Below are 27,821 nucleotides of genomic sequence, written 5' to 3'. Positions count from 1 at the left end.
ACTTTGTTAGTAGTCTGCACATAAGATCAGTGGAAAAAAAGGAAAAACATACAGTCCGATCAATGTTATACTTATTTACAATTAATACTTGAACAAAGATGTATACATCACATTGTGCTGTCACATACTGCTTGAGACAAACATGATCTTCTAGGATTGTTAATGATTTCTTGATGGAATAAATGGGTATGTGGAGACACAAACATGCAGACATTCATTGCTTTCTGCATCCGACAGTGTGTCCTATGAGCAACAGTGACGGGAGCGTGTGATGCAGCACTGTGTGGTGGTGTTTACCTCCAGGAACGGTTTGAGTTCACCCAGTACTAAACTCCACCTCACTGTGGAAGCTGTTACTTTTAATACTTCCCAAAACCCAACCCCATGAATTCAGACAACACTGACTGTAGAAATACTTTCATTCCTAACTGAAGACTAGGAACTTGAAACATACCTGCAAACTCATGAGGGGTGAAAAAGGTGACAACGGGGGGGGGGGGGGGGGGGTGCAGGTGACTTTTTTGTTGTCACCACACCACATCCACTTTGATTGAAGCCTCAAAGCTTTTAGAACCACAACTACATTTTATTGTTCTGACCACAAATCTAAATAATGAAAATAAACAGTTTAAGAACAAAAGGTCCTCCGCTCTGACTCAGCCCTATAATGATAGCAATAACAAATATACATTGTCATTATATAAAATATGGTTAAAGTCATTCATGAACCAACGTACTTTTTTTAGCCTGAACAGTCCTCATGGACTTTTCCTTGAGTCTGTTCTGCCTCTACCCGTTTGTCACGATACTCATATTATAACTTCTATACCATACCTGCCATAAATATCATGATACCCGATACCAGAATTCAATACAATACCATAAAAATAATATACCATAAATACGAGACTGGTATATTTATCTATAATAGTAATAAATAAAACATCTGTATGGTTCACTTTTTACCAACTTATTCAACACTTAACAAATGGCAGTAATATTAGTATTAATACAGCCAGATATGAATGAAACTACATGGTTCCATCATAGCATTGATGATACACTATGAGGCCGTTAGTCTCTGACCAGATGATCCACAGTTCATCAGGATGAGCAGCTGTAGAGTTACAGAACTTTACAGACTGAAACATTTCACTTCTGGCATCTTTTTTTAATTTTTTTTAAGCCAAAGTCGGTCTCTAAAGCTGCGCCACTTCTCTCGCTGTGAGCTGTGCAGCGCTGCGCGTGCAGACAGCTCGACACGGAGCAGCGCGTGCGCTCTGATCGCTCTGTTAATGAAGTATCGATACAAAAAATATGCTAAATCACATCGTGTTTAACGTACGGGTACTTTCTTAGTATCGATACACCGTGCAGCGTGACAGCAGCAGATGTAGCGGGCTGACATTCAAGCTAACCTGAACCACCAAACGCTGTGGACATCTGAACGCTGATTGGCCGAGACTCGACCCCCCCCCACCCCCCATACCCAAAAAAAAAACCTCTTCGGATCACGTGGATGACCTATTTTGAGTTCAAAACTGTGAATTTCACCGAAAGGTGATAAGTTTGCAGGTATGTTGAAAAGTGGGTCGGGCTTTAAGTGCCTTGTTTGTTTAGTCTTCTTTTATTTGGCTATTTGAAGAATAAATTGCAGCAGTGTAGAGTGACTACATTATTTATTTAGATTGTATGATTCAAATGAATTTACTTGACCTAATACTATGAACATGACTGTTGTACGATCATTTTATTTATTTTGAATAAATCGATCACCGACATATGTGCTGACTAACTAAAGGAAACTAAAACAATGCTGAATGCAAAATAGAAATAATATCTATTGGCAACAGCTCAGCTAGCGGCAAGCAACTAAAGGCGCCAAGTGCAAGCTAACAGGGACGCCACCGAAACCGCCATAGGAGCGGTATCTTTACTTCTCCTTTTTAATGCTTAGGATGTAAAAGAACATTTTACATTGCACTATCCAAAACCTTTGACTCGTCATACACTACCAGCATTACCAGAAGCAGCTCAGGGCTGTCTGAATGTAGGGCTCCATTGTTTTGATGCTTAGAAAAGAACTCCCCTACGTTGGAGACCACACATTTAACCTCAATATTTAAGATATTCTTAACTGTTTTCTGGGTGCATGCACTCCGACTGGATAACATCAGTACTGCATGTATACTCTCCAACCATCAGAGTACAATGGTGGCAGATTTGAGGTTAAAACACAGCAGTGGAATGAGCAAGATCAGAGGAGTTTACAGAGCATCATACAAGCACCGATGTGATGGAGTTTGATTTAACATTAATAATTATACTTTTGTATGATAAAAGATCAGCTGGTCACATTCAAACAGATCACACGCGACTGGGGCTGGACAGAAAAGTATGTACAGGTGGTTGATAATAACTTGTGCTTGGAAGTCTGAGTTATGTAATGTTTTTATTGGTATTTTGTGGATAAGACTATTTTACAACAGATTTAATAATAATTCAGAGCTCTAGAGAGAGGGAGCGAGCCAGAGTATCATTCTATCATTAACTGCTGCCATCAGCTGCTTATATTGTCAACAGGCAAACTCCTAATCACCATAGGAAAACAAAAAGAAAATCCAACATTTGATTTTTTTGTGTGAATAACATCCAGGGTTGCATCATTCAATTATGTTAGAAAAAAAAAGGAGAAACAGTTTTCCGTTTCACATGTTTTAACATTTGCTTGGTAAAAGGAGAGTGAAATAATTGAGGAGGGGGGAAGAGATGCTTTGAGATGTTTCCACTGGGAGAGAAAAATAGAGGGTCAGCTGACTATCTTCTTAACTTCAGTTCCCAAAGAAACCTGACAAAAAGTCAACACTGAAAGGAGAACAGCGACGGGGATGGTTGGGAAAGGTGTGTGTCTGGGTCGGGGGGCTACAGCCTCCACATCCAAAAAAACCCTGCTTTTTCATTCTTCTTTTCTTTCGGAGTGCAGAGTTTATATTATATATACACATGAATATATAGAGAACACAGCTGACAAAGGCATGTGTAGATCTATACATTCCCATTACATAGATAGTTATGATGGAAGGAGAGACAGACTTTCTGTTTGTCGCTTGTCCAGGAAGAGAGACTCGTTGGTCCTGGTCAACAACGCTTCTGCAGCTCTGCTCTGGGCAGAGACCTCTCAGAAACCTACAAACAGAAACACAGGCAGCATCGTTACCACAGGGGTCAGTCGGGTCACCGCTACAGACGGAGGCCGACTCCGTCACCGGGATAGTGTCTGAAAGCAGGTGGTCAGCAGCGAGGAGGGTGGAGCGATACGTTAAAGCAAAGGAAAAGTCCCCTGAAGGTACCAAACCAAAGTCGAGTTCTTAGAGTGGGCTCAGTATCCCAGTTTGAAAAGAAGAGATCCAGATCCATCCGAATGAGAAGTGTTCGGTTTGCAAACAGAAAAAAGAAGTTGATAGAGGAAAATAAATATATATGTATATAACCAACAGAAGGCATCGACCCAGTTAACAGCAGTTTAGCTTACACACACACACACAATTTGGGGTTAAGTGTCTAGCCCAGGGACACATCGATATGGACCAGTGGAGCCAGAAGGGCGGACCTGCCCCAGGATGGGCTATGGTTCATGGCAATCCCAAAAATAAAAGGTCACTTTCTTTTTAAATAAGAATGTTAGAAAGGATGTAAATAGCTAGAGCAGTGACCTGGGTAGAGCTACAACTGTCTGCTGTACATCGAAAACATTAAAACCACCAAACAGATTCAACTTTACTGAGAAAAACCCTTTGGATCGTGCCAGTGTCGGATCACTCAACTAAATATTCTACCGGAAGCCGAGAACGATGACTAGAGAAGGAATTAGAATTGGATTAAAAGAAATCGGAAATCTCTTTAAGAATTTTATTCAGTAAACACAATACAGGTCTGAAATCACTTGGAAAGGGGCTACCATGCAAGGTGCCACCAGCCCATCAGGACTAACATTCATACACCGCAGACACCAGAGAAAAGTGGGGTTACAAGAACACTTCGACATGAACTAGCGGAGCTGGGGATCGAACTAATGACCCTATGATTGAAAGACCATCCCGCTCCTCCACTGAGCCACAGTAGCCCCTGTGCTACTAGATTTGGTCAGAGGGGATTGAAAAACTTTTAATACCGTTGGTAGTGTGACTATATATACAGGACTGTCTCAGAAAATTAGAATATTGTGATAAAGTTCTTTATTTTCTGTAATGCAATTAAAAAAACAAAAATGTCATGCATTCTGGATTCATTACAAATCAACTGAAATATTGCAAGCCTTTTATTCTTTTAATATTGCTGATTATGGCTTACAGCTTAAGAAAACTCAAATATCCTATCTCTAAATATTAGAATATCATGAAAAAGTATACTAGTAGGGTATTAAACAAATCACTTGAATCGTCTAATTAACTCGAAACACCTGGAAACACATTTTCAAATGTTTGATTTTGTTTTGCTGTTATAAATCTTTTTTTTAACTTGGTCTGAGGAAATATTCAAATTTTATGAGATAGGATTTTAGAGTTTTCTTAAGCTGTAAGCCATAATCAGCAATATTAAAAGAATAAAAGGCTTGCAATATTTCAGTTGATTTGTAATGAATCCAGAATGCATGACATTTGTTTTTTTAATTGCATTACAGAAAATAAAGAACTTTATCACTATTCTAATTTTCTGAGACAGTCCTGTATATGTATATATATGCTATTAAGCATACAGTGTGCTTTATAGCCAGCAAATAGGCAAATGTTAAAATGTGTGTTGGGTGGAACAGCTGGTTAAGAGCCTTCGGCCTCAAGAACAGTTCATCACATGACGCTCCATGAGATCAAGCCAACAGCACACCAACAGTCCAGTTGAGCTGGTTAAATGGTACCATCGGGTAAAAGGGATTTGTAAAGGCCTTTAGAATGGTTTCGTCAAAAAGCATTTATGTGGAAATTAACATTGTTTTTCTGTCGGTGCAACAAAGCAAAAGACTTTGAGCAAAGAAGCCATTTAGGCAGTAGCCGTGACAGAAGAGGCAGAAGTATCGGGTTACCTTTATTAAGTTCAGAGCAGGTACATTCTGTTTAACAGAGGTTAGAAGCGAGTCTCTTTCTAACTTCTGTTTTTATGTCAAAGACCACTTTTAGGAACTATGAAAGTGAAGAGTTGCAGTGTTGACTGCAGTTTAGGTGGACTTGAGATCTTCCAAGCAGTTATTCTTTGCCACTGCCATCACTGACTGCTCAACTGGAAGTAAATGGGAGAAAATGAGACAAATTTGACTTCATAAAAAAATAAAAAAACGTAAGAGAGCTATTAGAAAGCACCAGCATTATATCAGGTTTTCAGCATACAATGTTTTAAATTGCACAATACATTGTACATAACATTATAGCAGAGCTGGCCAGGAAACTGCCAGCACTCAACTCCTGGCCCAGGGTTGTCAACATTACATCTCCAGTCGTGGAGGGCAGCCCCTCTGCAACATGCATGCCAAACAAAGTCTTTAATTATCTTCGTCACATGACCACAGTTGACCTATGAGCTGCAGTGTCAGCTGGTCTCTGCTCCATCCCATTAACATTGGCTAGTCGAGGGTGATGGGGCAACATGTGAAAGCGGATGACTTTATGAGCTCATTGGTACAAGCTAGCTTGTCAGCAAAGCTGGGTTAAATCTTGGAGGTTAAACTGGCGTGGCGTTTATCAAGGCAGTCGCTTGACCTCTCACCTCGATATGTGAATGAAAACGGCTTCTTTGGGAACACACAAGATTCCCCTTTAGAGACATGCCCGCTTCATCCTAATCCCATTCAGTTTGGAAGAAAAACCATGCCGGCATACTGGGTGGAGTTGTGGAAATGTCTCGATTCTAAGTTGCATGGTTATGTGGACATTAATGACGTGGCATCGACAGAACGTAATCAGGTTTCAGCTCAGTCTCCACTGTGTTTGCTGCCGTGTGCTCGTTTCATTTTGACCTCTAGTCTGTTACATTGGAGTGGAGCGTACACACAAACGGCACCTAGCGGCTCTGATAATGTTGGACTCTCTAACAATATTAATCGCTTTGTCGTCAACAAAGAAATATACATGAAGTGTAAAATGTCATGGGCATTAAATGTCCCATCCTAAGAGCGATTACTGCTAAAGTATATACGTTTTCTTTTTTGTGAGGTTGTTCACAGTTAATGATTTTTTTTTTATAAATCCAGATTTTTATGCATTAGCCGGGTTTTTTTTTTTTAAGTAGCCATGTGCGGTAGTATAGTGCTAAAAAAAACTAAAACATTATGTGTCATCTCTCAAAGTTAGATTTGGACCCTTCTTTTCTGCTGAGCCGATCCTAAACGGTCCAAACCATACGTCTAGTCATCAGCTGCACGTCTCGCTCAAAGGTTTTTTTTTCTTTTAAAGAGGGATACCAATAGATTCTAATTGATCAAGGAGAGCAATAACACATTTGGAACAGATATACATTAAACGAAAACAAAAATTAACACCACAAGATCCAACACAAAACTTGGTTTAATTGTTAAGCATATACTTAAATAATAAGTTAACATTAAGAAAGATCCATTGTTCTTTCCATGCTGTCATCTCCGCAAGATTCCCATAATGCACGTTTAGAACTTGTCAAAATCAAATAATTGAGGACAGGCTTGTAAAAATATATATAATTCCAAACCATGTGCTTATTAAAAACATATGCTTGAAATTCTTTCCAAACCAGATTGTGAAGTCGCTAACACAACTTTCTTTTACCATACTAGCGTAGTTTTCCATCCTTTTGTTTCCAATATGAATGCACCGTAGCAAACCCGACTTCATGTTTACCACTAATGCTGCATTCACACCTAAAGCTCTGCAAATTATTTTACTTTTTTCGCCAAAGTTGAAACATTTCAACTCGAGCGAATGAGGCAAATGTGTCTCCACCATGTGTGGATCATTACGGTCTCAGTCAGATAGCATGGAAAGACAATGAAGTGAGAAGGGGAAACAATAAAGATTGGAGTGGGAATGTTAATAAAGACAGACTGCAGAAGAGTCAGAGGTTTGCAATCAGAGTGAGTTGGTCAGCATTAGGACAACAGAGAGCCTGTTGCCCAGCCCCAACAAAGGAACAGAATAGCATGGCAGCAAAGTTAGTAGTCAAATTCCCCAAGGACGTCTTTGCTTCTGCAAGACAGACCAATTGTATCAAATAATTTTTTGGGATTTTCTGTTCTTTTAAGGTGCCTCCTGAAACTTGTAATGCTGTTTGGCTTTATCATTCCAAAAGGAATTATAAGCTTTAGATTTCCAATTCGGTGTCACTTTTTTTTCAAAAGGGGTGGGGGGGGGGGATGTGGGTAAGGGAATAAAACAATAACTTAAGAGTCCTAAATACAATCCTGAATGAATATGAGCAATTGGTGTCTGTAAAAAAAAACGTCGCTTGGCTGTTTGCTACTAACCTTTCATGTTAGGCTTGGGTTTGTCAGTTTGCTTGCCTGTGGGGGTTTGTGCCTGCTGGCCCTGGCCCCCGGAGGTGGCTCCCTGCTGGGCTGCTTTCTGTTTCAGCATGGTCCAGTCAAATGTGTAGTCATACTGGTGGTTCAGAGTCCTAAAATACAAAGAAAGATGTTATCAGCCTAATATTATCAACAATAAGCTGTAAATACAGGTTATGGAAGGACAGCAACATAGGAAAGAAGGAATTAAGCAGGAACACAATGGTGAGAGAAACAAAGCAAGAGATTGGAAGGCCAGGTGAGAGAGGAAAAAGACAAAGAATAGGAGGAAGATAAGCAACATAATCATGGTGATTGCAGATAAATGCATCTGGACTAAATGTAGCATTCTTTGGTTGAATATTAATATTAGAACTGAGTGACAAAAAAAATACTTATTCATTAATAGGGATGGTATCTGTAGTATCCTATCAATGCTCCTTCAGCCCTATATTAACCCTTATCAGTTCAATAACTAAAGGATTGCTTTCGAATACATTTGTTATACATATTTAAATTGTGCATTCTCAAAAAGGATTTTATTTATATTGTAAATATAACTTTGTCATTTCTAGAGCATGCACATTCATGTTTGAATCAGCAACAGTCAATATAAACTAAATGCATTTAGATTAAGTTTAAAGTGACTGGAAGCAAATCAAAAATGTCAGTAAGTAAACCATATTCCTGAGTAAAGCGGTGGGAGAGGGCCAGCTTAGTCCCTTCCAGCAGAGAAGTTTAACATCATTTGCCAAAATAAAAGATGGCAAACTCAACTTAAAAATTAAACTACATGCAAACATGCCTTTTGAGATTTGCTGCTGAGACTGAACAGATAAATATTTCTTCACTACTTGTTTATGGTTGTTGAAAAGCAGTATTGATTATGTATTGGCTGCAGTTTGCTGACTGCCCACCATACAGAGGAGGTGCTGCAAAGGAACTTAAACCAAATTGTTGAAATGTTAAGGAGAAAACAACCGATTACGTCGGAGCTCATCAGTACTGTAGTCTTTATTAATTTAACCTGTAATAAATATATATATATATATTTAGCTTCAGGACCCATTCCTATTCTTTTATTAGCTACAATAGATGGTGACAGCCGTAATTCTATCCAGCTCAAGTGACGGACTGGAGCAGACTACTTTGCAAAAAACGCCTGACATTTAATTTGAATATGTCAGATGTAAAAAGACAGCGCTGCATAAACGTTGGCATTAAGACAAAGATGTGTTGTGTAGTACAGGATGTCCATTGACCTGAAAAGGATGCGGAACAGTTGGCGCAGATACATGTAGTCTGGAGCCTCCTCAAAGCGTAAGCCACGGCAGTAGTTCAGATACATAGCGAACTCTGCTGGGAAACCCTGGAAACATAAATTCATACAACTCAGTTATGTGAATTTTACACACTATATCATTTACCACTGCCCATATTGAACCTTTTCTTACCTTACAGAGGACCTCAACAGGGGTGGACATCTTTTTCTCTGAGATCTTCTCATACTTCTGCTTCTTTGTGGCAGCCTGAAAAACACACAAACACGCTACTAGCAAACATAACCTCTGACAGACAACAATGACCTTTGTTCAATAAATGCATTATCCGAGTTATATCTGCAGAATAATCATGTTTGCACTACAGCTCACTGCAGTTGTACTAGCTTAGTAACTAGTAAGTGTTCAGTGAGACATGTGCATGCTCTGTATGTGCAAATACAATATTTTCAGTAACCACAAATTGTAGTTGCCCCCTAATATAAGTGGCCACTGTTTCAGACCTGGGACATGTCAAGTGGACCACTCACCAGGTTTAAGTTGTACATGGGTTTAAAAATGTCATGCTTAAAAGACTCATGAGCCTTAAAAGAAAGTGTAAAACAAACAAAGATTGTATAATGTGCATTTAAGTGAGAGTAAAATTTATATTAAAACACAAAAAGAATGGTTTGAAAATAGATTAGAATAAAAAAGCTTCACTGTGACAGTCATATTTTCATACCTTTAATCCCTGCCACGGCAAACTGGTTCTGTTGAAGTACATCAGCACGTAGCCTAGCGACTCCATGTCGTCACGCCGACTGCAGACAACAAAATGAGTTGCTAACTTAAATCACACATTTATTATATTGTGATTTCATTTTTGTGTAGTCACACCGACTTAAACAAAGGTTCTGGTGACTTCAGAATCAGAAACAGTTTTATTGCCAGGAATGTTTACACAACGAGGAATTTCTTTTGGCGAAAGGTGCAACATTTAGACATGACAAACAACAATCAACGCGACAGCAACAGTGAACTTAAGTATAAGATAAGATAAAGATAAAGTGCTCGGACAACAAATAATGTTAAAGTGTTTAGGTGTGTGTTTCAAGTGATGTGTGTTTAAGTTAAAGTGCATGTTAAAGTGGCTCCAGTTAAAGTGCATGTTAAAGTGACATGTGTGTGGAGGAGGCCTCCAGGAGGGAAGAAGAAGGAGGAGGAGGAGGAGAAGGAAGAGGAAGGAGGGGGAAGAAGGAGGAGAGAGGAAGGAGGAAGAATGTGGTGTTCAAGTACTAGTTAGTAGTAAAACATTTAAATAAAGTATTGGTTGAAGGTAAATTCTATCGCTAATGTGTGTAAATTGTAATCCTGTAAAATTTAGATTTTGACCGTAAAATTCAATAACTATGGTCAGAATTGCCTCTCCATGTCTAAGCAGCTTTATAATTAGAAATATGAATGCCAAGATATATTTTTTTCAAAGCAAAGTTTTAAATATAAACATTTTAATAGATTTTTTTTCTATTTGAATTGTGTTTTATAAAATATAAAAACGATAGACAATAGTAACAAAGTAAAAAGATAATGGTTAGTGAACTGACGATGAAAATAAATTAGTCTGGAGCCATGCTGTCAATTACAGTTCTTAGAAAAAGAAATCCGAATTGGACCCAAAAAATATTTCTTTATATATATATACACACACCTTAAATTTATCATTTGTATTTTGGTCATGGCATTTTAAAACATCAGCACTGGATTTATCATTGAGTTACAATATGATGCAGTCAGTGCTTCGTTTAGTAAACATGAGTATTGGGTGAAGGTAAACGATAACTGTCCTGATGCATTTAAATATAATCGTGTCAAATGTAGTTTTTGGCAAGCAACGATAAATGGAGTTCTTACATCTGTAGAAGGAGTTGTTTTCAGAGCAATATAAAAGATACTTTGATAGAATGATGCATTTTACTTTCCAACACTAGCTTTGAGCAGCTAATAAATAAAACAGCTAATTTCAATATTGTTTTGTGTGAATGAACATAACCACTATAGATGGCTATTACAAAGTAAAACATTCAGTTTGATGGTTTACACCAACTTCAAAGAATTGCCTGGAGCCTGCTAGGAAGCACTTTTTTTTAACATAAGCTGTGTATCGGCCAAAAGGATCATCGACAATGAACAAATTGTATCGGAAATTCTACAAGTTATTTGCTATCGTATTTGTGCCGATTCGGCCGGTCTGTGACTATAAACCGTGAAATGATATAACCCTGAGTTTAGATCAACTGCAACCCTAATCAGCCGAAAAGTAATAGTCAACTAAATGCGGTGAAATAACATGCATACATAAAGACACACGTGGATATATATAATGTTTACAAGTCGGATAAATGCAACATTAAGTAAGACGCTGGTGGCCCGTGTAAAACATCAGACACCTGTGAAAGTAAACTCAAGTCTTGCTTTGGTAGAGAACTGAGAAACTAGTCCCCATGTTTTCAAATGCAAAGACTAAACGTATTTTAATTAGATCGAACATTTTCTTAAAACATGGGACAAATTAAAATGTACAAACCTCTGTTCAATGCCCAGGTGTGCATTGATGGAGGCATAGCGCGCTGTGCCAGTCAGGTTCTTGTCTTCTCTGTAGGGGATGTGCTGTCGTGTTCGGTTGTCTCGGTACTTCTTCGCCAAACCAAAGTCAATAAGGAACAACTGTCGGAGAGGGAGAGAACACATGCTGGTTATCCGCCGATCACACAGAGCAATGATAATACAAAGGTTAATCAGAAAAAGATACAAAAAATTACATATTTCCTCCATTTTAAAAACACAGAAAATTAGCTAGTCCCGTTGTAAACAATGAATGTCGAAAACCTTATATTGATTGAAAAGATCCTTGTGACAACATGCACAGGGGGGAAGCTTCATATCAATAACTACATCCCTATTAACCCTTGTGTTGCCTTAGGGTCATTTTGACCCGAATCAATATTACACCCTCCCCCCGCCTTTGGGTCATTTTGACCCGATTCAATGTTTCACCCTCCTGTTACCTTTATATTTACTAACATATTTTACCCTTTGGGTTCAATTTGACGCCAGCAATTAAAACCTCCAGAAAATTATTAGAATTAATATTGTTTTCCAAGTTTAAGTGTGAGGCACTTTATGTTTGTTTGTTGACTACCGAAAGAACACCGACATTAAACATTGAATGGGGTCAAATTAATCCTAAGGCGGGGGAGGGTGTAATATTGATTCGGGTTAAAATGACCCTAAGGCAACACAAGGGTTAAATAAAGTGACTTCTCATAGCTTTAATGTGGTAATACTAGTTTCATGCCAGAGTAAAACTTCCAGACTTGTTCTCAAAGTTATTATCTCCCCTCGTACAGTACGATAGTGACAGTGTATTGCTGTATTTTTTTTAAACATTAAAAATAACTTTTAAGTCTCTCAAAGTGATATATACAAATTAAATTATTAATCAAATGGTGCAGCGACTACAAATGATAGTTATTGGTAGGATTTCTAAATAAGTTATTCACCAGTGGAATACGCATAGCTTTGTTGGATCACCTGACATTTATGCTACTTAATCACTCTAATCTTGAGAAGTTGTATTGTGAGGGGCAAACAGCTGTTTATCAAAATGACCGATGTCATTCGTAATTTAATTAATGACTCATACGCTCAAGTACAGTATACATCCAGGGTATGCACAAGTTAAACAAACTCCAACCTCCCATCCATGTGTGTGTGCCAACTGCTAATCTAGAGTATATCATGGCAGAAAACGACTCCTGTTTGTCATCCACATACATCCTCAAAAGATAATCACCGTTGTTCCACAAGCCACTGCTGGTCAGTGTTTCTCAAAGCATGAAAAAACATTGCATTTCATTAATACCCATTATACAGGTGTCCGTATAACAAATAGCATATGCTATGTTGTTTGTGAATATAAGCGGAGCAGATGTTGATGTTCGACATTGAGGTCTCCTCATACCAACTTGACACCACAGCCTCCATTGCCACTAAGTTAAAGAACATAATACATGGGAGACCTTTAACACAGCGCATCTCCAACCCTAACAGACACTTTCAATTGGAAAACAACCAGAAGCGAAACAGAAAATAAACACCTTTCTCCCAACTCTACAGGACTGTCTCAGAAAATTAGAATATTGTGATAAAGTTCTTTATTTTCTGTAATGCAATTAAAAAAACAAAAATTTCATGCATTCTGGATTCATTACAAATCAACTGAAATATTGCAAGCCTTTTATTCTTTTAATATTGCTGATTATGGCTTACAGCTTAAGAAAACTCTCAAATCCTATCTCATAAAATTTTAATATTTCCTCAGACCAAGTAAAAAAAAAGATTTATAACAGCTGAGTGTTTGTCAAGGCTCAGGAAACCCTTGCAGGTGTTTCGAGTTAATTAGACAATTCAAGTGATTTGTTTAATACCCTACTAGTATACTTTTTCATGATATTCTAATATTTAGAGATAGGATATTTGAGTTTTCTTAAGCTGTAAGCCATAATCAGCAATAAAAGGCTTGCAATATTTCAGTTGATTTGTAATGAATCCAGAATGCATGACATTTGTTTTTTTAATTGCATTACAGAAAATAAATAACTTCATCACAATATTCTAATTTTCTGAGACAGTCCTGTATATTGTTACAGCACAATCTTAGAGGAAAAAAACATTCAAACAGTGACACTACCACAACATAAAAACTACGAATTATACTGCCACTTTGTACCATATATGGACATTCCTGGTTTAAACCCAACAATCTGGAATATCAGCTTCCACATATTGGGTCTTGAAATTGTAGTGAATTCAGACCAAGAGGCCTGCATAGAATCCATTTCGAGAATTCTAACTGCATCTCCCCCTCGGCACACCTCGAGTACAACACCATACTGGCCAGTCAATTATCCAATAACTCATTTATTAGGCTAGCTGTTTACCTATCCACATTTAAATGTACAGTTTGTTTCAAGCCCTGAATAGAGTACATCTTTCTAGTGTCTTCTGGTAATTTAGGATCTACAGTGCTGCCAATAAGTACTTGTATTTGCACAATTTCATCAACTCATTGCGTTAAACACCAATAAAAAAAACAGTTTAGAACATTTGAAAATGGTCAGATTGAAATATTTAATGAATGTTTTGATCTATAAAACACATTCTTATTTGGAAAGCAGAAGCCGCCAATAGGAGAGGCCGGTTCCTGGTAAAGCATGTGATTGACCTCATAATAGTCTGGAAAGAAAATGACTCAAATGTATTAAATAATATTGGACTTACTGGTAACAAACTTATTGCCGAAAGCCATTTGGGGCTAGTGCTACATGAAAGACATGAAAGTCACGTGCACTTTTGACACTCATGGAAACTTAAATAGCAGAGTTAAGCTAAGAAATTTATTTTTGAAATAAAGTTCTTAAAAGTCTGGTGTAATCAGTCATCTCAAATCACATAAATGTGAGCATTTATAAATTAAGTAGCTGAACAGGGCCGGCGATGGATAAAACTAGAACAGCAAGTACTCACATTCCCTTGTTAGAAAACCATCTCGATGAAGCAACTCCATAGTAGCTTAGGTTCCCTTTGGATCTTAGCGAGTGCCATCATACTTTACTCAACAATGAAGGGCTAGCATCTTAAAAAGACTTGTTTTAGTGTTGTTCTTCGTTTGCTTTTCATTTCACAACATTGAATTTTCTGTTAAATATGCAGCTCAGCTGAAATCTGATGAAGTTTTAAAAAAGCGTTGGATATAAAATGATTTTGTGAAACTATATATTACTCGTCATCTATCATTTTTGATGCATTCTGATTTCGTATTTAACTGTACCAATTTAATGAAACATCACTCCTGGGAGCCAAATGGCTAAGTATTAGTTGGATATTCTGCTTTTAATAACATATGGATCTTGGTATATCAATTCCAATACGGTCTTTGCTCCGAGATCGGCTTTGCTATGAACCATCAGGACAAACATCACATGGAAGAGACAAACACATTTTTAATGGAGGCAAGAAGCCATTTGAGCCACAATTAGAGGGACTGGCACCCCGTATTGCAACAAAGTGAGACAATAGTTACTCCTTAGGCAATGCTGGTGAAAAGTATGCTTTCCTCTCCCATTGTAATGTGTGTAAATGCACACTGGGTGGGGGAGTACATACATTGGTATTATGAGTGCAAGATGGGTGCTGGTGGTCTGATTCACTTTAAACCAGTGTAGTAGGTATGATTGCAAAGCGACAACTGCTGTTGTGAGGCAGCTGGTGTTGTGGTAAAGGTCACACCTGGTTTAATCCTGAGAAAGATGGGTCCTGAGAAGAGCTAACAGCCAAGCTTCTTTTCCTCTTCCCCACTGACGAGTCTAAACACTAGGGCAGACAGTAGAGGGGCAGGGGTCAAAAATCACACAGCCTCTATCCACCTTCAGTCACAGTTAGCATGAGTACAACAGGCACTTCTGGTTGCACCCACATGGGTTTTTTTCCCATTGATACAACTCAGTGTCCTGTACAGCTAGGATAAGCTCATCCCTGGCTGGACCTACACTGGCAACATATCCACTTTGATTCCTTGGGTTACAGCTATGATCATACTGGCCATCATTCTAGAAGAAGCCACATGACTATGAATTTCTTCTGTCAGGACAAACGTGGTAAGATCAATACTGTACAACAAGCTAAACGTGTCTCTTGAAAGGTAGAGATATTGAAACTTCAATATCATGTCTGACAGTGACGGCCAGTGCAGACAGGCAACACCATGGCTCAGAAAAGACCTTGGGGAGTGAGGGAATGTCGGCAGTAGATGGTAAAGACAAGAGCCCATGGTTGTCCTGCCTCCGCCAGAAACACAAATAGTTCAGATAAAATGTCTTTAACAGGCTGGTGAGATATTATCTTAACCAAGTTGTTCAAAGGCAACAACTTAGAGGGAGAGTTCCTGCCTCTTGTTTACATACAAAACTTCTATCATGCGCAGCTAAACAGACCAAAGGGGTTGAATCTGTACTGAAGTTGATTTACTATTGGAGAAAAATGGCTGTGATCTCCTGTATTCCATGAAGGCGTCTTTAGACTTACCAACTCAAACGGTTGTCTCTCATCTGTCACTGATGGACCAAAGTTCCACGCATACAAAGGCTGTGATATAGTGCTGGTTTATTGTAGAGCTCGTTAACATTATGAAACAAATAAACCAACAACGTACTACAATTACTTGTGTAGTTACACAGGCTAAGCCATAATCTATGAAACAATGACCCCCAAAAAGCAGCAGTGTCTGCTTAGCGACAACATAAAAAGACACGCTTGTGCTCTGCATTTGGACTATTCTGGCCAAACCAAAACATGCACATTCCAGCACTGCTCTTGGGCATGATTCCAGAGCAATGTTTACCAAGTCATTGTTAAACTTTGTGTATAGGGTTTTAACTTTCGAGTAAAACAGAGCCCCTAATATCGGCAATATGACCTGGCTGCATGCCGTACTCAGCCCTAGAATAACCTCAGCCAGAGGTGTGAGAATCAAAATTGTGTGTATGCTACGATGAAGTAGAAAGAATAAAGTAGGGCTGCAACAACGAATCGATAAAAATCGATTATTAAAATAGTTGGCAACGAATTTCATTATCGATTCGTTGTGTCGCGCGATTATTACGGCGCTCAATAAGTCACGGAGTATAAACAAAGTTGAGTTGAGCGCAGAGCGGCGCAGGGGAAACAAGAGCGGAGCGGAGGGAGAGACCAGAACGCTGCGTTGTGAGAGCCAATCAGCGCTGAGCTGCTCCTCTGTTGAATCCAATTGGCTGCTGCTGCTCACGTGGCGCTGGATGCGGAAGTCATTCACGTCGTCGGAGACATTCACGGAGCTGTGTGCGCCTACGGGTGACGTTATGAACCCAGAACCAGGGCGCTACATGTCACGACGTGTGTGGCATTTCCACAAGAGTATAACGTAGAAAACGTGGTTATTTATTCCGTGGCGGATAGCGTAACATATTTTTCCACGGAGAAAGGCAACGGAGATAAGCCACGACGCCACTCACTGAGCGCTGCGCTGCGCGTGCATACAACATTTAACGGAGCGGAGCAGCGCGTGAGCTCTGATCGCTCTTTTAATGAAGTATCGATACTAAGAATATGCTAAATCACATCGTTTTTAACGTACGGTACTTTGTTAGTATCGCTACACCGTGCAGCGTGACAGCAGCAGATGTAGCGGACTAACATTCAAGCTAACCTAACTTCCCTAACGCTGTGGACATCTGAACCCTGATTGGCCGAGACGCAACACGTCCCATCAAAGATGTTTTATTGCGAAGAGCACCACTTCACATTTTTTCCGCGTCTCACTGCAATCTCAACTGCAGCGGACCAGGTGAAAACAATTATAAATCGGAACGTGTCTGATATTGTTCAGGGTGCCGGTCCAAATGGGGACCACTGCTCAGGAGAGTAAAGCTGTCAGTTTGTGACGGTTCATCACCATGGTGACCACTGCTCAGGAGAGGAACGCTGTCAGTCTGTTTGTGACGGTTCATTCACATGCTGACCAGTGGATCTCCAGGACCTTTCCATGACTTTAAACCAAATTTCCATGATTAAACATTTTGTGAAAACTCTGTCTATACGTGACAAAATGTAGTATTTAAACTAAGAATGAGAATTCCAAAGCATACCGTATAAATTAAAATTTGAATAAAACAAATTTATTACTTTTCCAAATATTTTGGGATTTTATTTTTTTTCAATTACTTTTCTAGGCCTGCTAATAGCCATTTAAAAATTCCATGACTTTTCCAGGTTTTCCATGACCATACGGACGCTGTTTTGAATAAAGGGTTGAAAAGTAAAGTTTTTTGGGTTTTTTTTCCCGATTAAATAATCAACCGATTAATCGATTATCAAAATAATCGTTAGTTGCAGCCCTAGAATAAAGTGCAGAGGATGAAAGTGAGAGCGCTAACATTTGGAGGTAAACAGCAGTGCGCTTTCTACAAATTAAGAACTCAAACTTTAACACATGAGAAAGTGCTTACTGAAAATAAAAAACATATTTAACTATTAGGGAGATGCAACACTTGAAACCAATTTTGCCCGAAACACATCAATATCAGCATGTGCACTCATTGGGCACTGGTGCTAATTGAGCTTCAACAATTTTTCAGAATACATTAAAGTGTTGATGCAAACATTGGCTCTTACTAATTTGAAGGGAAAAAGGGGGTTTATGACCAACTACAAAAGTGTTTGGAGAATGTCAGTCCAACGAGATTCTTTATCCTCACGAATTCATGGAAATAATGGTCAAAGTAAAACAAAGATGTTCAGCACATTTACCATGGAGGGCTAAAGAGTTACCATTTGTCAAACTTAGCTTGAAGTATTTTAAATCTATCCATCTGTATGCTTTGCATCGTTAAGCCAACAAACCATCGCTTCCTCTACATTTAGTACCAACGTGTCCTAAATGTAGTTCTCACAGGCAAATCATTTTGCTACAAAGAGACCCCATTTGGTTTCCTACAAGATGCATGACGAAGCCAACTCATCCAAAACACCATGACAGCAACTCCTCAAAATTGTCACGCAATTGTGGGACGCCTATGTTTGCCTTAGCAGTAGCGCTTGTGAACTTAAACCGTTTATTAATTTTCTTTTACAAGAAATTGCAATTCATACCCAATACTGAAGTCAAATGTTGTTATTACACACGTCATTGACATTAATTATAGCAAAACACGTCACTTCCAAAACAATTTACCAGTACATTTCCATTTCTTTTCTATGCATTTGAGGTTAATGTGCAAGACCATACATTATTTGAAAGTTAGGTGTAAACTGTACATTATACATAATACATTTTCTAGTCAGATGTTAGCCCATGCAGTGATCATAACATGAAACAGCCAGCTAACTGTCATCGCTCCCCCATGTGCGTTCTGCACCATCGTGTGAAAAGACAAAGCATTACAACTGTTACAATTAATAATCCTCCAAATCATTGCATCCTATTTCAGTTACTCCATAATAACATGACCCCCAACTTGCAACAAATGAACATTTGTCTGCAAACAAACTTAAATATCAGACGTGAGGCTGGCTGCAGTCGGGCTGTCATGAGCAGGACCGATCAGTGGAGGTTGGGCTGTAGGTGCAAACCTGCTGTGCACCAAAGATAAAACATACATCCCATGCTTGAACTTTACTAGACGATGCTTGTCTGCAAGGGCTCAGAATAATGGGAACAAAATATTCAATTTTAATTTCAGGCAACTTGATTATACACACACCTCTTACTCAAACAAATTAAATCACAAAACAAAATCACTTCAATGTTTGTTTTGAGAGTAGCTAAAAAACTAGGATAATTGTCCATAATGCTGAATCCAGCACACAGAAACTGGGTTACGCCACACAGGAACCGGTACATTTCATTAGCACGCTTCTATATAATGAAGGAGATTACATTTATGAAAAAAAGAGTTTAGGTGACATTTTGGTTCTCAGTCCGGTAAGGCTTTGTAGTGTTGATCTGCTTGATGGAAAACCCAACACAAAATCACTGGGGACTAACACTTAGTTGTAGATTAAACTTCGTCTGGATGGCGAAGCTTTGGAAGAATATTAAAAATAATTTTTTAAAACATCTTAAATGTATCTATATTTGTGAGGACAGGGTTAAAGGGTCAGTTCACTCAAATTAGACCTACAAAAAAAAATATCACTGAAATATTTTTCTCTTTACACAACTAAAACAATTTCTTTAAAAATGTAAAAATGAACAATTGATGCTGGAGAACTGCTGTCAATCTTTTGAAGCCCACAAGACCATTTGTGTCTGAATTTTTATCGTAAAATATAAAGTATATGCATAACAGAGTTATAGCATTTGAACAGTTTAAACCTTTGCTACGAAGTTGAGACCAATTCCTTAAAGACTGTAAATCAGAATTAGAGTTGGGAAAATGTAAAACGGTATATATGTGATGAACATTGAGCAACACATATGTTGTGTGGTACACCGTCTGCAGATGATGATGATGATGATGATGTACGGGAATTCAGACCAAGCCGAGTTTGATGCCATTGCCATCAGATAATGATCCTTTTAAATGAATCGACACACTAAATTTAGAAATGTTTCAAGCAATATAGAAAGCTTTTTGAGGAAGACAACAATTATTAATGACTCATAAAGGTATGAGAAGTTATTTAAAAAGGCAGCCAGCCAGAAATGTACAATAGATCTGAAATATATTGTTCTCTTGCTACCAGTGTACTATACAAATGCTAACTCAACCATGCTTGAGTTTGTGTCTGTTCAGCATAGAGCTTACATTCAAAGCTCAGGCTGTGAAAATGATAACTAGTTTGTGCAAGCATAAATGTGGACAAGTGAAAGTTTGCGAGCAGAAATAAAAGTTCACTGGAAAGAACAGCAGCAAGATGGACAGCAGCAAACACAACATAATGGGATTCTACAAAAAAGTAGAAAAGCACCAGCAGAAATTGATAGTGAAACCTAATTTGGTGAACTCCGTTATTAGTGGAACTTTAATTGTATCGTCAGTTTAAATCAGTCCTTCTAACATTTCGAAAAATGAAAGACAATCAGTGTCTAAACTAATGCATGTTACTGAATTGTTGCCCGTTATGAGATATCTTGAATTATAACTTCCCTCAGAAATTAATATATGAATCTACTGTATTAAACCACAGTAACACATCATTTGTTTGTGAAAATCCTTCATCTTTGCACTGCCTAAGCAAATAGAACTTCATAATTCCAAGTGAAGAAAGTTCCATCATCAAAACATGTTCTAAAAATATATGTAATGAATAACTAAATTGCATCATTCATATATTGACAATGAAACAAATAACTGATGAAATATCTGAATCGTGTTCATAGTTTTATTAACTTGTGTTCAGTGCAGTTTGCCTATAATGTTTAAGGCTTGTGACATTGAACAATGCAAGTAGCTAAGAAGCTATCAGCGTAAAGACTATGTACAGTCACAGGACACCATGAAGCATTAATATTAAAAACAGTAACTTCAATACAAGTTAAAGCTTGCCTTATCATATGCATAGCTTACCTTGGACCAGAGTCCTCAGCCTAGAGCTCTGGAGATCTCGGTGATGAGCTGGTGAACTACATACAATCTATTGTTTTGACCTGATGGCTTTTGTATGAATTTCTGCCAAATTAAATAGCAACCAGTAACAATTGTTGATCCCATCCAGAGGTTGATTGAAAAGTGTAAGCCTGAAGTAAATATACCATTAAATTAGAAACTCTGCACTAGGACCAATAAAAAAGCCATCTTGCTTTTACTTTATATAATATATATATATATAAAATAAAAATGTTTTGCCAACTAATAAAACATTTACAAAATTAATATTAATAATAGGGAAGGTATTTTACTTTCTCAGCAAATATGTATCTAATATAAACATACATGTCATCACTTAGCCATACAATGGACATGTATTATTCATTAATTTCTTTAATAGTCTTTTCTTATACTAATAGTCATCCATCTGGTCTTCCATATTGGGTGCTTGTGTGTCAGTTTTGCCACCTAGGAGGTCAATATACATTCTGAATGCACATACAATCATACAATCCCAAGGTCACACATTTGTGCTCGCGTTTGTACCAATAGCTGGCTAACCACAGGTCTTTAATTGTCATGCACATCTGTACTTATGATTTACATGCAGCCTTGCATACACACTTTGATGTGATATGTTCAAGATTATAAAACTCGTATGGTAAAAAACAGGAAATATAAAAAACGTAAAGATTTTTTTTAAAGCCTATTATGTGTGTAATATTGAAACTTATTTCCAATTTTAGTTCTACATAAACGTATTACTTGAGGGGCAAAAGATACAATTATTAGTTTGTACTTTTATTTAACTGTAAAAAATGGACTGCAAACGTATTTAAGAACTCCTCTCCTGCCCTCATAGCCATCATATATGAACAACAGATTTACATTCAATTGCACCCATGTCTAGTTGTCTTTGGTTTACATTTCATACAGGACTATTACTCATTGATTGTTGCTGTGCTGAGAACAGGTAGTGTTGCAGTGAGTCAAAAGAGTGATACAAGTACAGCATTTGTTACCATTTGCAGGCGTAGGAAAAAAACATGCCGTGGATCAGGTGGACATTTTAAGATTCTTCTGAAACAGCAAAAGCCATTTAGGCAGTAATAGAGTATGTCGAGAGATCACCGTGACTGAAGCTACATTTGTTGATTGGGGAAGAGACCAGAACTGTTATCATGTCCGCTGCCAACAGCTCTATTGAGAGCTTCAATAATCCATACTCACTGTATGTATAGGACTGAGACGGGTCTTACCTTGTTACAGTGACGGCCGATGCCCATAAGAAAGTTGTCTGGTTTGATATCTCTGTGGATGAAGTTCTTTGTGTGTACGTACTCAATTCTGCTGATCATCTAAAGATGAAAAGAAAGCCACGGTTAGTTATCTCACCATTCATACAACACAAGTTATCATTTAAACGAATACGGGCAATTTAAAGTCCCCAATAAAACTGAACTGGAGTACCCACAGGAGATCATGGCAGAGACCATGCTTACCACTTATTTACAAAGCTAGTAGGTTGGAACCAGGACCTTCTTGCTGAGGTCGGCACCACTTTATTGCTCGTGTTTAAGCATGTTCCTCAGGCATGTTCACTGCTTCAGAACATGGCAGAGGGGTAGATGTGTGCAAGTGTTAGATACCTGGTCTGCCAGCATAAGGACCGTCTTCATGGTAAAACGGCGAGAACAGAAATTGAAGAGGTCTTCCAGACTGGGTCCAAGCAGATCCATGACTAGGACATTGTAGTCCTTCTCTTGGCCATACCACCTGGGGACAAAGTCATATCATGATGGTGAGTCTCTCACAGCATATCATCAGAAACTAACTCCTCATGTTGAATACACGCATGTAATTTACAATTTGTGTGGACACACAAACAGTTTTACCATGCAGTTATTCATAGACAATTTTTTTGAGTCACCAGAAAACTTACGACATTATGATTAGGGATGCTTATTTGTATAGTTTTTTTTTTAACGGATTTCTGACCCACGTTAAACAATCATTAACCGTTAACAGGATTAATGCCCAATCATGCACAAGCGCTGTGCTTGCAGTGCCCAACAAGCCACCCAGCTGCAAAGACAGCCATTGCACAGACATGTTAAATCCATGTCGGCGGCCAACCGCAGTGAAAAAACAGAACTGTTCGTCATTTGTCGTCTAATCATTTGAATTGTGTTTTTTATTCATAATCAATATAGATGACAATAAAAGTAGCTAGTAACTAACATAACAAGTTTACACTAACTTCGGAATGGTTGATATCATGTTTTGGGACGGTTACGGAAAGTGGGTGATAAACTTAGTGTCGAGTCTGGATGACAATTCGGCAAGGCAGACTTTAAAAATAAAATTGCAATCGGTGCATTTCCAATCGGCAAAAACAATGCAGCTTGACTGTGCATTCCTTTTGAAAGGCAGTGCTACGATGTTACAAGGTCCATGATGCACATGTGGGTGCAGTTAACAAATAATCAATATTCTGTTGACTTAAATAGCAGTTTTGTTTGCATGCCCTGCCATTGTTGATTCAAAGTGGTCAGCCAGAAGTAGCGGTGGAAGCGGCAGTTCTCTAGATGCCGTTCCTAGCAGTGTGAAATCCACGAGCTGAGTCACGAATATATGCAACGCGTTTGAAGTGAACGCCCCTTTAGTTTGTCTGTGTACTTTTATAATATGTAATGCTTTCAATAAAGTTCTTGAAATAAAAATCTGCATTTTCCACTGCGTCCCACCTATAATACCACTGCAGCCCACTAGAGGGGCGCACTCCAGTTTGAGAAACTGCATTAGCCGATGATTATGCTCACATTTTAAATGTCTCACCAAAAGAACATACACGACATAGTAAAAAAGTAGTAGTGACAAGAATAGCTTTTCTTTAAATAATCCTCTATTTTATCATTGATTGATTGTGGTTTGAACAAATAGAGGACAGTGTTTCAGCCGGTGTGAAAAAACAGGGCGAGAATGATTAAGACTGAAACTATTATAGGCGGTGACTGTGGAAAAGGTAAGTCAGGTTGTAGTAGGCGTGGAGGAGGGGGAGCAGGACAGGCAGGTTGAACAGGCTCAAACAAGACTTTGGTGCAACAGTAAGTCAGGATTACCAGTGAAAAGATTCAATGAAGTTCCTGCTACAGGTGGAAAAGCGTTTCTTCAAAATCTACAGGACCCGTCATCAAGACCGCAAATTCATGATACTAATGCTTTTACAACCCGTCATCAGCTTTCACTTCCTGGTGCTTACGAAAAAAAGTTGCCAGCATTAGGACTCTATAATGGCCATAAATTGCACAATCGGCAACCAACCCATGTGTGCTTATATCTATGACAGGGGTTACCTTACAAAGCCATTCCAGTTTGTAAAGAAGGTGTGCGTGTTCAGGTTTCAACAAAGTTACTATGCCATAACAGCTCCCAGGTCATTGTCTCCTTTCAGCCATTTCCCAGCTGCAAGGCAGTGCATGTTGGCCAGATATAGAACAGGGAAAGGAACATTAACACCAGTTAAATATTGATATTTTGGTACAGAGGCAGATACTTTGTCCTAAAGAGTAGTCATGCCTAATGAAAAGGTTATTCTCTAACAATATAACAGTGCATTAACTAATCTATAGAAATATTTAAAAGGTTGTTAGAAATGTAAAACTTTTCTAGATTTTATAAAATACATTTCTATCTAAATCAACCTGAGCCAATAACAGGTATGTGGATCCTATAGGCACCAACAGCCTTGTAATTTCTCAGGTCAGTCCAAGCACACACACACACACACACACTCATTCTCAGTCCCAACACCCCACATCACATCGCCTGTTCTTTCTGTAAAAAGGCACAAAGACAGCAGAATAGGGGCACATGCACACGAGATGCAGACAGTGTTGCGTTACTCGTGAAACCACGATTACAGCAAAAAACACGCCATCAAAAAAAGGTGTGTGTAGATGTATATTTGTACACCCTGGGGCAGCACGGCACCGTTGTTTAAGTCAGTGTAAAAGAGCAACACCAACATATGGCGGATGCCCCACACCGTCCAGTCTCATTTGCATATCTGCTCACTTAAACTTTGTCCAGTTACATGGCAGAGTGGTTAACAGCTTCTAAAGCTTGTATTAATTTAGGAAGAACATACAAGTTGTGTTTAGTACAGTTCTAATATCTGCCATTACATTAATCCAAAAGTGCATTCTTCATTCCACCAAACTAAACTCAACGAGTTTGACTTAAAATACAGACAACTCATTGTCCCTCAGATTGACTCAAGTAAGCATTTCTTCAAAAAGTAAATAATTTCAACCCTACAGCCATAAATTAAGAGAGTTACTGTTATGTATTGTTGCAGAAGTTATTTAGACGTGTACCATTTCCAGAGACTTAAGGAATTCTACAGAATCCATCAAGTAAATATGTGATGTGAACAACCACACACACGCACAAACTGAGCTATAACACATGAATAAAGTGGCACAGACATGCCCTATTGTATGATAACATGCTTCCTCTGTCATTGTTATCAAAAACCCATAACCGGTTTCTGTTTAACTTTGAGGCAGAAAACATTAAAACCATGGAATAATAAAGAACCGAGTTAACCGAAATGGGACTAGTTAACTAAATAAAGTGTCAAATTAACAGTCAAGCACACAGTCCCTTAAGCTTTAGATGTATCTCACTAAACATTAGTGTACAAAAAAACCTGCTCTCATATTCAACATAAATAACAATTTCCCATCTTTGTGTCATACTGGACAAGAGACTTCTCATCACATGAGACATTAGTGTACTATTTATGTTGTGGTGTGCAGAGAGCCATATTGATTTGCTCAATGTACTTCCACTTTTGTACAAGCAGTGAAGAGATTTACTCTCATCCTCAATAGCATCACACACAAACGTGTCCTTCAAGACAATATATAAACAAATACCTCAGGTCCCAACGCAGTCAAATCCATATGTCCATTCAGAATATTAACGTAAAGGTAAAACAGCCAGGAGTGTAACATGTCATGGTGTATACAGTGTGGGACGATGGGGCACCGCTTGCGTCTCTAAAACGTTACCACATGCTCGGTCCAGCTAACGATCCACCCCGATCTTAACAGCTAATTCAACACAACATATCGAGTGACCCGTCACAGGGAACGACGGGTCGACTTGACGTTTCGGGCTGAAATCTTGGGTTGTTGTTTTCGCTTCTATGCTCCGCCGCCATTTTCTAACAGAGTTAGGGAAGACATGTTGGGAGCTAACACAACAAAAGAGGAGCGGCCATTTCCAACCACATAGTTGGTTTCCCTCAAACCCAACCGCTGAATAAAAAGGGTACAGGTGGGGTCTGAACAAGACAACACAAAGCAACGTGTGCAACGTAAACCCGACGTTGTGTTTCAGCAATCGTGAACATAGATTGCTCTTAAAATAGACTAAGTAACTTCCGGGAGATTAGCAGGCCTAATGCCAACCAGGTTGCTGCCGTTCTGACATTCTCGTTAGTTGTCTTGTTTCACCGTAGACTTCACAATGGCGTAGCTAATCGAAGACATTTTAAAAAGTGTAACTTTATTGTCCGTAAGGAAAGTTACTAAGATGTAACGTAATAGCTACTCCGCTTACCTGATGTGTGGAATCCCGACACCACCTTGTAGGATTTTGTACAGCTTGCTTTCGTACAACAGCTGTGGATGTCTAGCTTTCTGCGATTCCAATTTTACAGCTACCTCCTGAAAATGACACAAAATACAACATTCATATCTCCAACTCTGTTGCCGGTCACTACACTAGTCAAGGGAAAGACAAATATATTGGGGAAAAATGAATAGACTATCAGTGTATCGTTTAGCATGTTTTATCTAACGCTAAATACTGTCGCGACACTGGGTGAGGAAAGCTACGAGACGTTGTATTAGTTGTAACACTTATAACAGGTTAAGATTACATGTCCCCCAGTCCCTTACAATACATGTTACCGTTTGGTAACTATAAGTTACCGACTAACATACAAAGATATGCATCAAGTTGACTTGGTTGTGTTCAGAAGGAAAATTGCATATCCAACTTCGAAGAACATGGGTCCGATCAATCTAATGTTAGAAATTGAAGCAGTGAATTACCTCTCCATTTGTGATGTTGATGGCCAGATATATGTCACCGAAAGATCCCGATCCAATTTTTCGGACAAGCTTGTATTTTCCACCGACTATGAATTCGGCCTTGGAGCCACTGCTGCTCGCCATAATATCCACCAAATGACAATCTCCACCCGATTCACTTTAGAAAACTCTGTGGGAGTCTCGTCGATTGTCAGCAGAACATACAAAGTCCTGTATGTCCAGTTGTTGTTGATGAGGGAAAATATGGACTAGCTGTAAACGGTACTCCGAAGATTATGTTCGAGTATTAACGTGAAAAGCAAGTTTGAAAGTGGTTTTCTCCCGACTTTGTTCGCGTTATTCATAGGCTATCGGCTACAATGGATCTTCGTTCGAATAAAACCTCCTCCAAGAAACACGGAATGCCGTGACACTATCTTAGTATATACATCCAAAACTAAATCCGAAACAGTTTACGGCCTTCAACAACCACCCGGCTAGCTCGAAGTAGCAGCGAGTAAAAACGAACGTCGGCTAGCGTTAGCATCAAGCTAACGCTGTCGCAAGGACCGCCGCGGAAAAATGTCCGGACCTCCTCCGTGCTGAGTAGTAAAAAAACAGCCCTTCTATTTACGCTTCCGATGGTAATGTTGTTTTTCAATCGTGTTAGTCATTTAAAGGCGTTTTCATCCAACTTCAAGGGTCGCAACCGTCTGTAGAAAGCGCAACCCACTCACTCCGCCAT

At 38.7% G+C, this 27,821-nt stretch overlaps 1 protein-coding gene across 4 annotated transcripts; it reads right to left on the bottom strand.

The window, feature by feature from the left end:
- Positions 1 to 2,433: 2,433 nt before the first annotated feature.
- On the bottom strand, positions 2,434 to 27,821 carry csnk1a1 (casein kinase 1, alpha 1). 4 transcript variants are annotated; one of them, XM_056439005.1, is made up of 10 exons: positions 27,098 to 27,821; positions 26,601 to 26,707; positions 22,619 to 22,745; positions 22,229 to 22,327; positions 11,369 to 11,508; positions 9,527 to 9,605; positions 8,977 to 9,051; positions 8,785 to 8,891; positions 7,487 to 7,635; positions 2,434 to 3,186 (listed from the first exon to the last, which is right to left on the bottom strand). In XM_056439005.1, the coding sequence occupies exons 1-10, from the start codon at positions 27,218 to 27,220 to the stop codon at positions 3,179 to 3,181; spliced, it is 1,014 nt and encodes a 337-aa protein (XP_056294980.1). In that variant the 5' UTR covers positions 27,221 to 27,821; the 3' UTR covers positions 2,434 to 3,178. The 4 variants fall into 4 exon arrangements, with proteins under 4 accessions (XP_056294980.1, XP_056294981.1, XP_056294978.1 ...); XM_056439006.1 differs by having other exon boundaries at positions 7,523 to 7,635; XM_056439003.1 differs by lacking the exon at positions 2,434 to 3,186 and adding an exon at positions 3,896 to 5,274.

The sequence above is a fragment of the Pseudoliparis swirei genome, chromosome 19 (assembly GCF_029220125.1).
Source record: "Pseudoliparis swirei isolate HS2019 ecotype Mariana Trench chromosome 19, NWPU_hadal_v1, whole genome shotgun sequence".
Taxonomy (NCBI): domain Eukaryota; kingdom Metazoa; phylum Chordata; class Actinopteri; order Perciformes; family Liparidae; genus Pseudoliparis; species Pseudoliparis swirei.
This window is presented reverse-complemented; position numbering and strand designations above follow the sequence as displayed.

What these genes read in the sequence shown, in the direction of transcription:
- csnk1a1 (XM_056439003.1), bottom strand. Translation starts at nt 27,220, where the DNA reads ATGGCGAGCAGCAGTGGCTCCAAGGCCGAATTCATAGTCGGTGGAAAA. An exon ending in GTCGGGATTCCACACATCAG is followed by an intron (nt 22,746 to 26,600) that starts GTAAGCGGAGTA and finishes CTTTGTCCCCAG; the next exon opens with GTGGTATGGCCAAGAGAAGG. An exon ending in ACCCAAGCCTAACATGAAAG is followed by an intron (nt 5,275 to 7,486) that starts GTTAGTAGCAAA and finishes ATTTACTTCCAG; the next exon opens with TTGAGCAGTCAGTGATGGCA.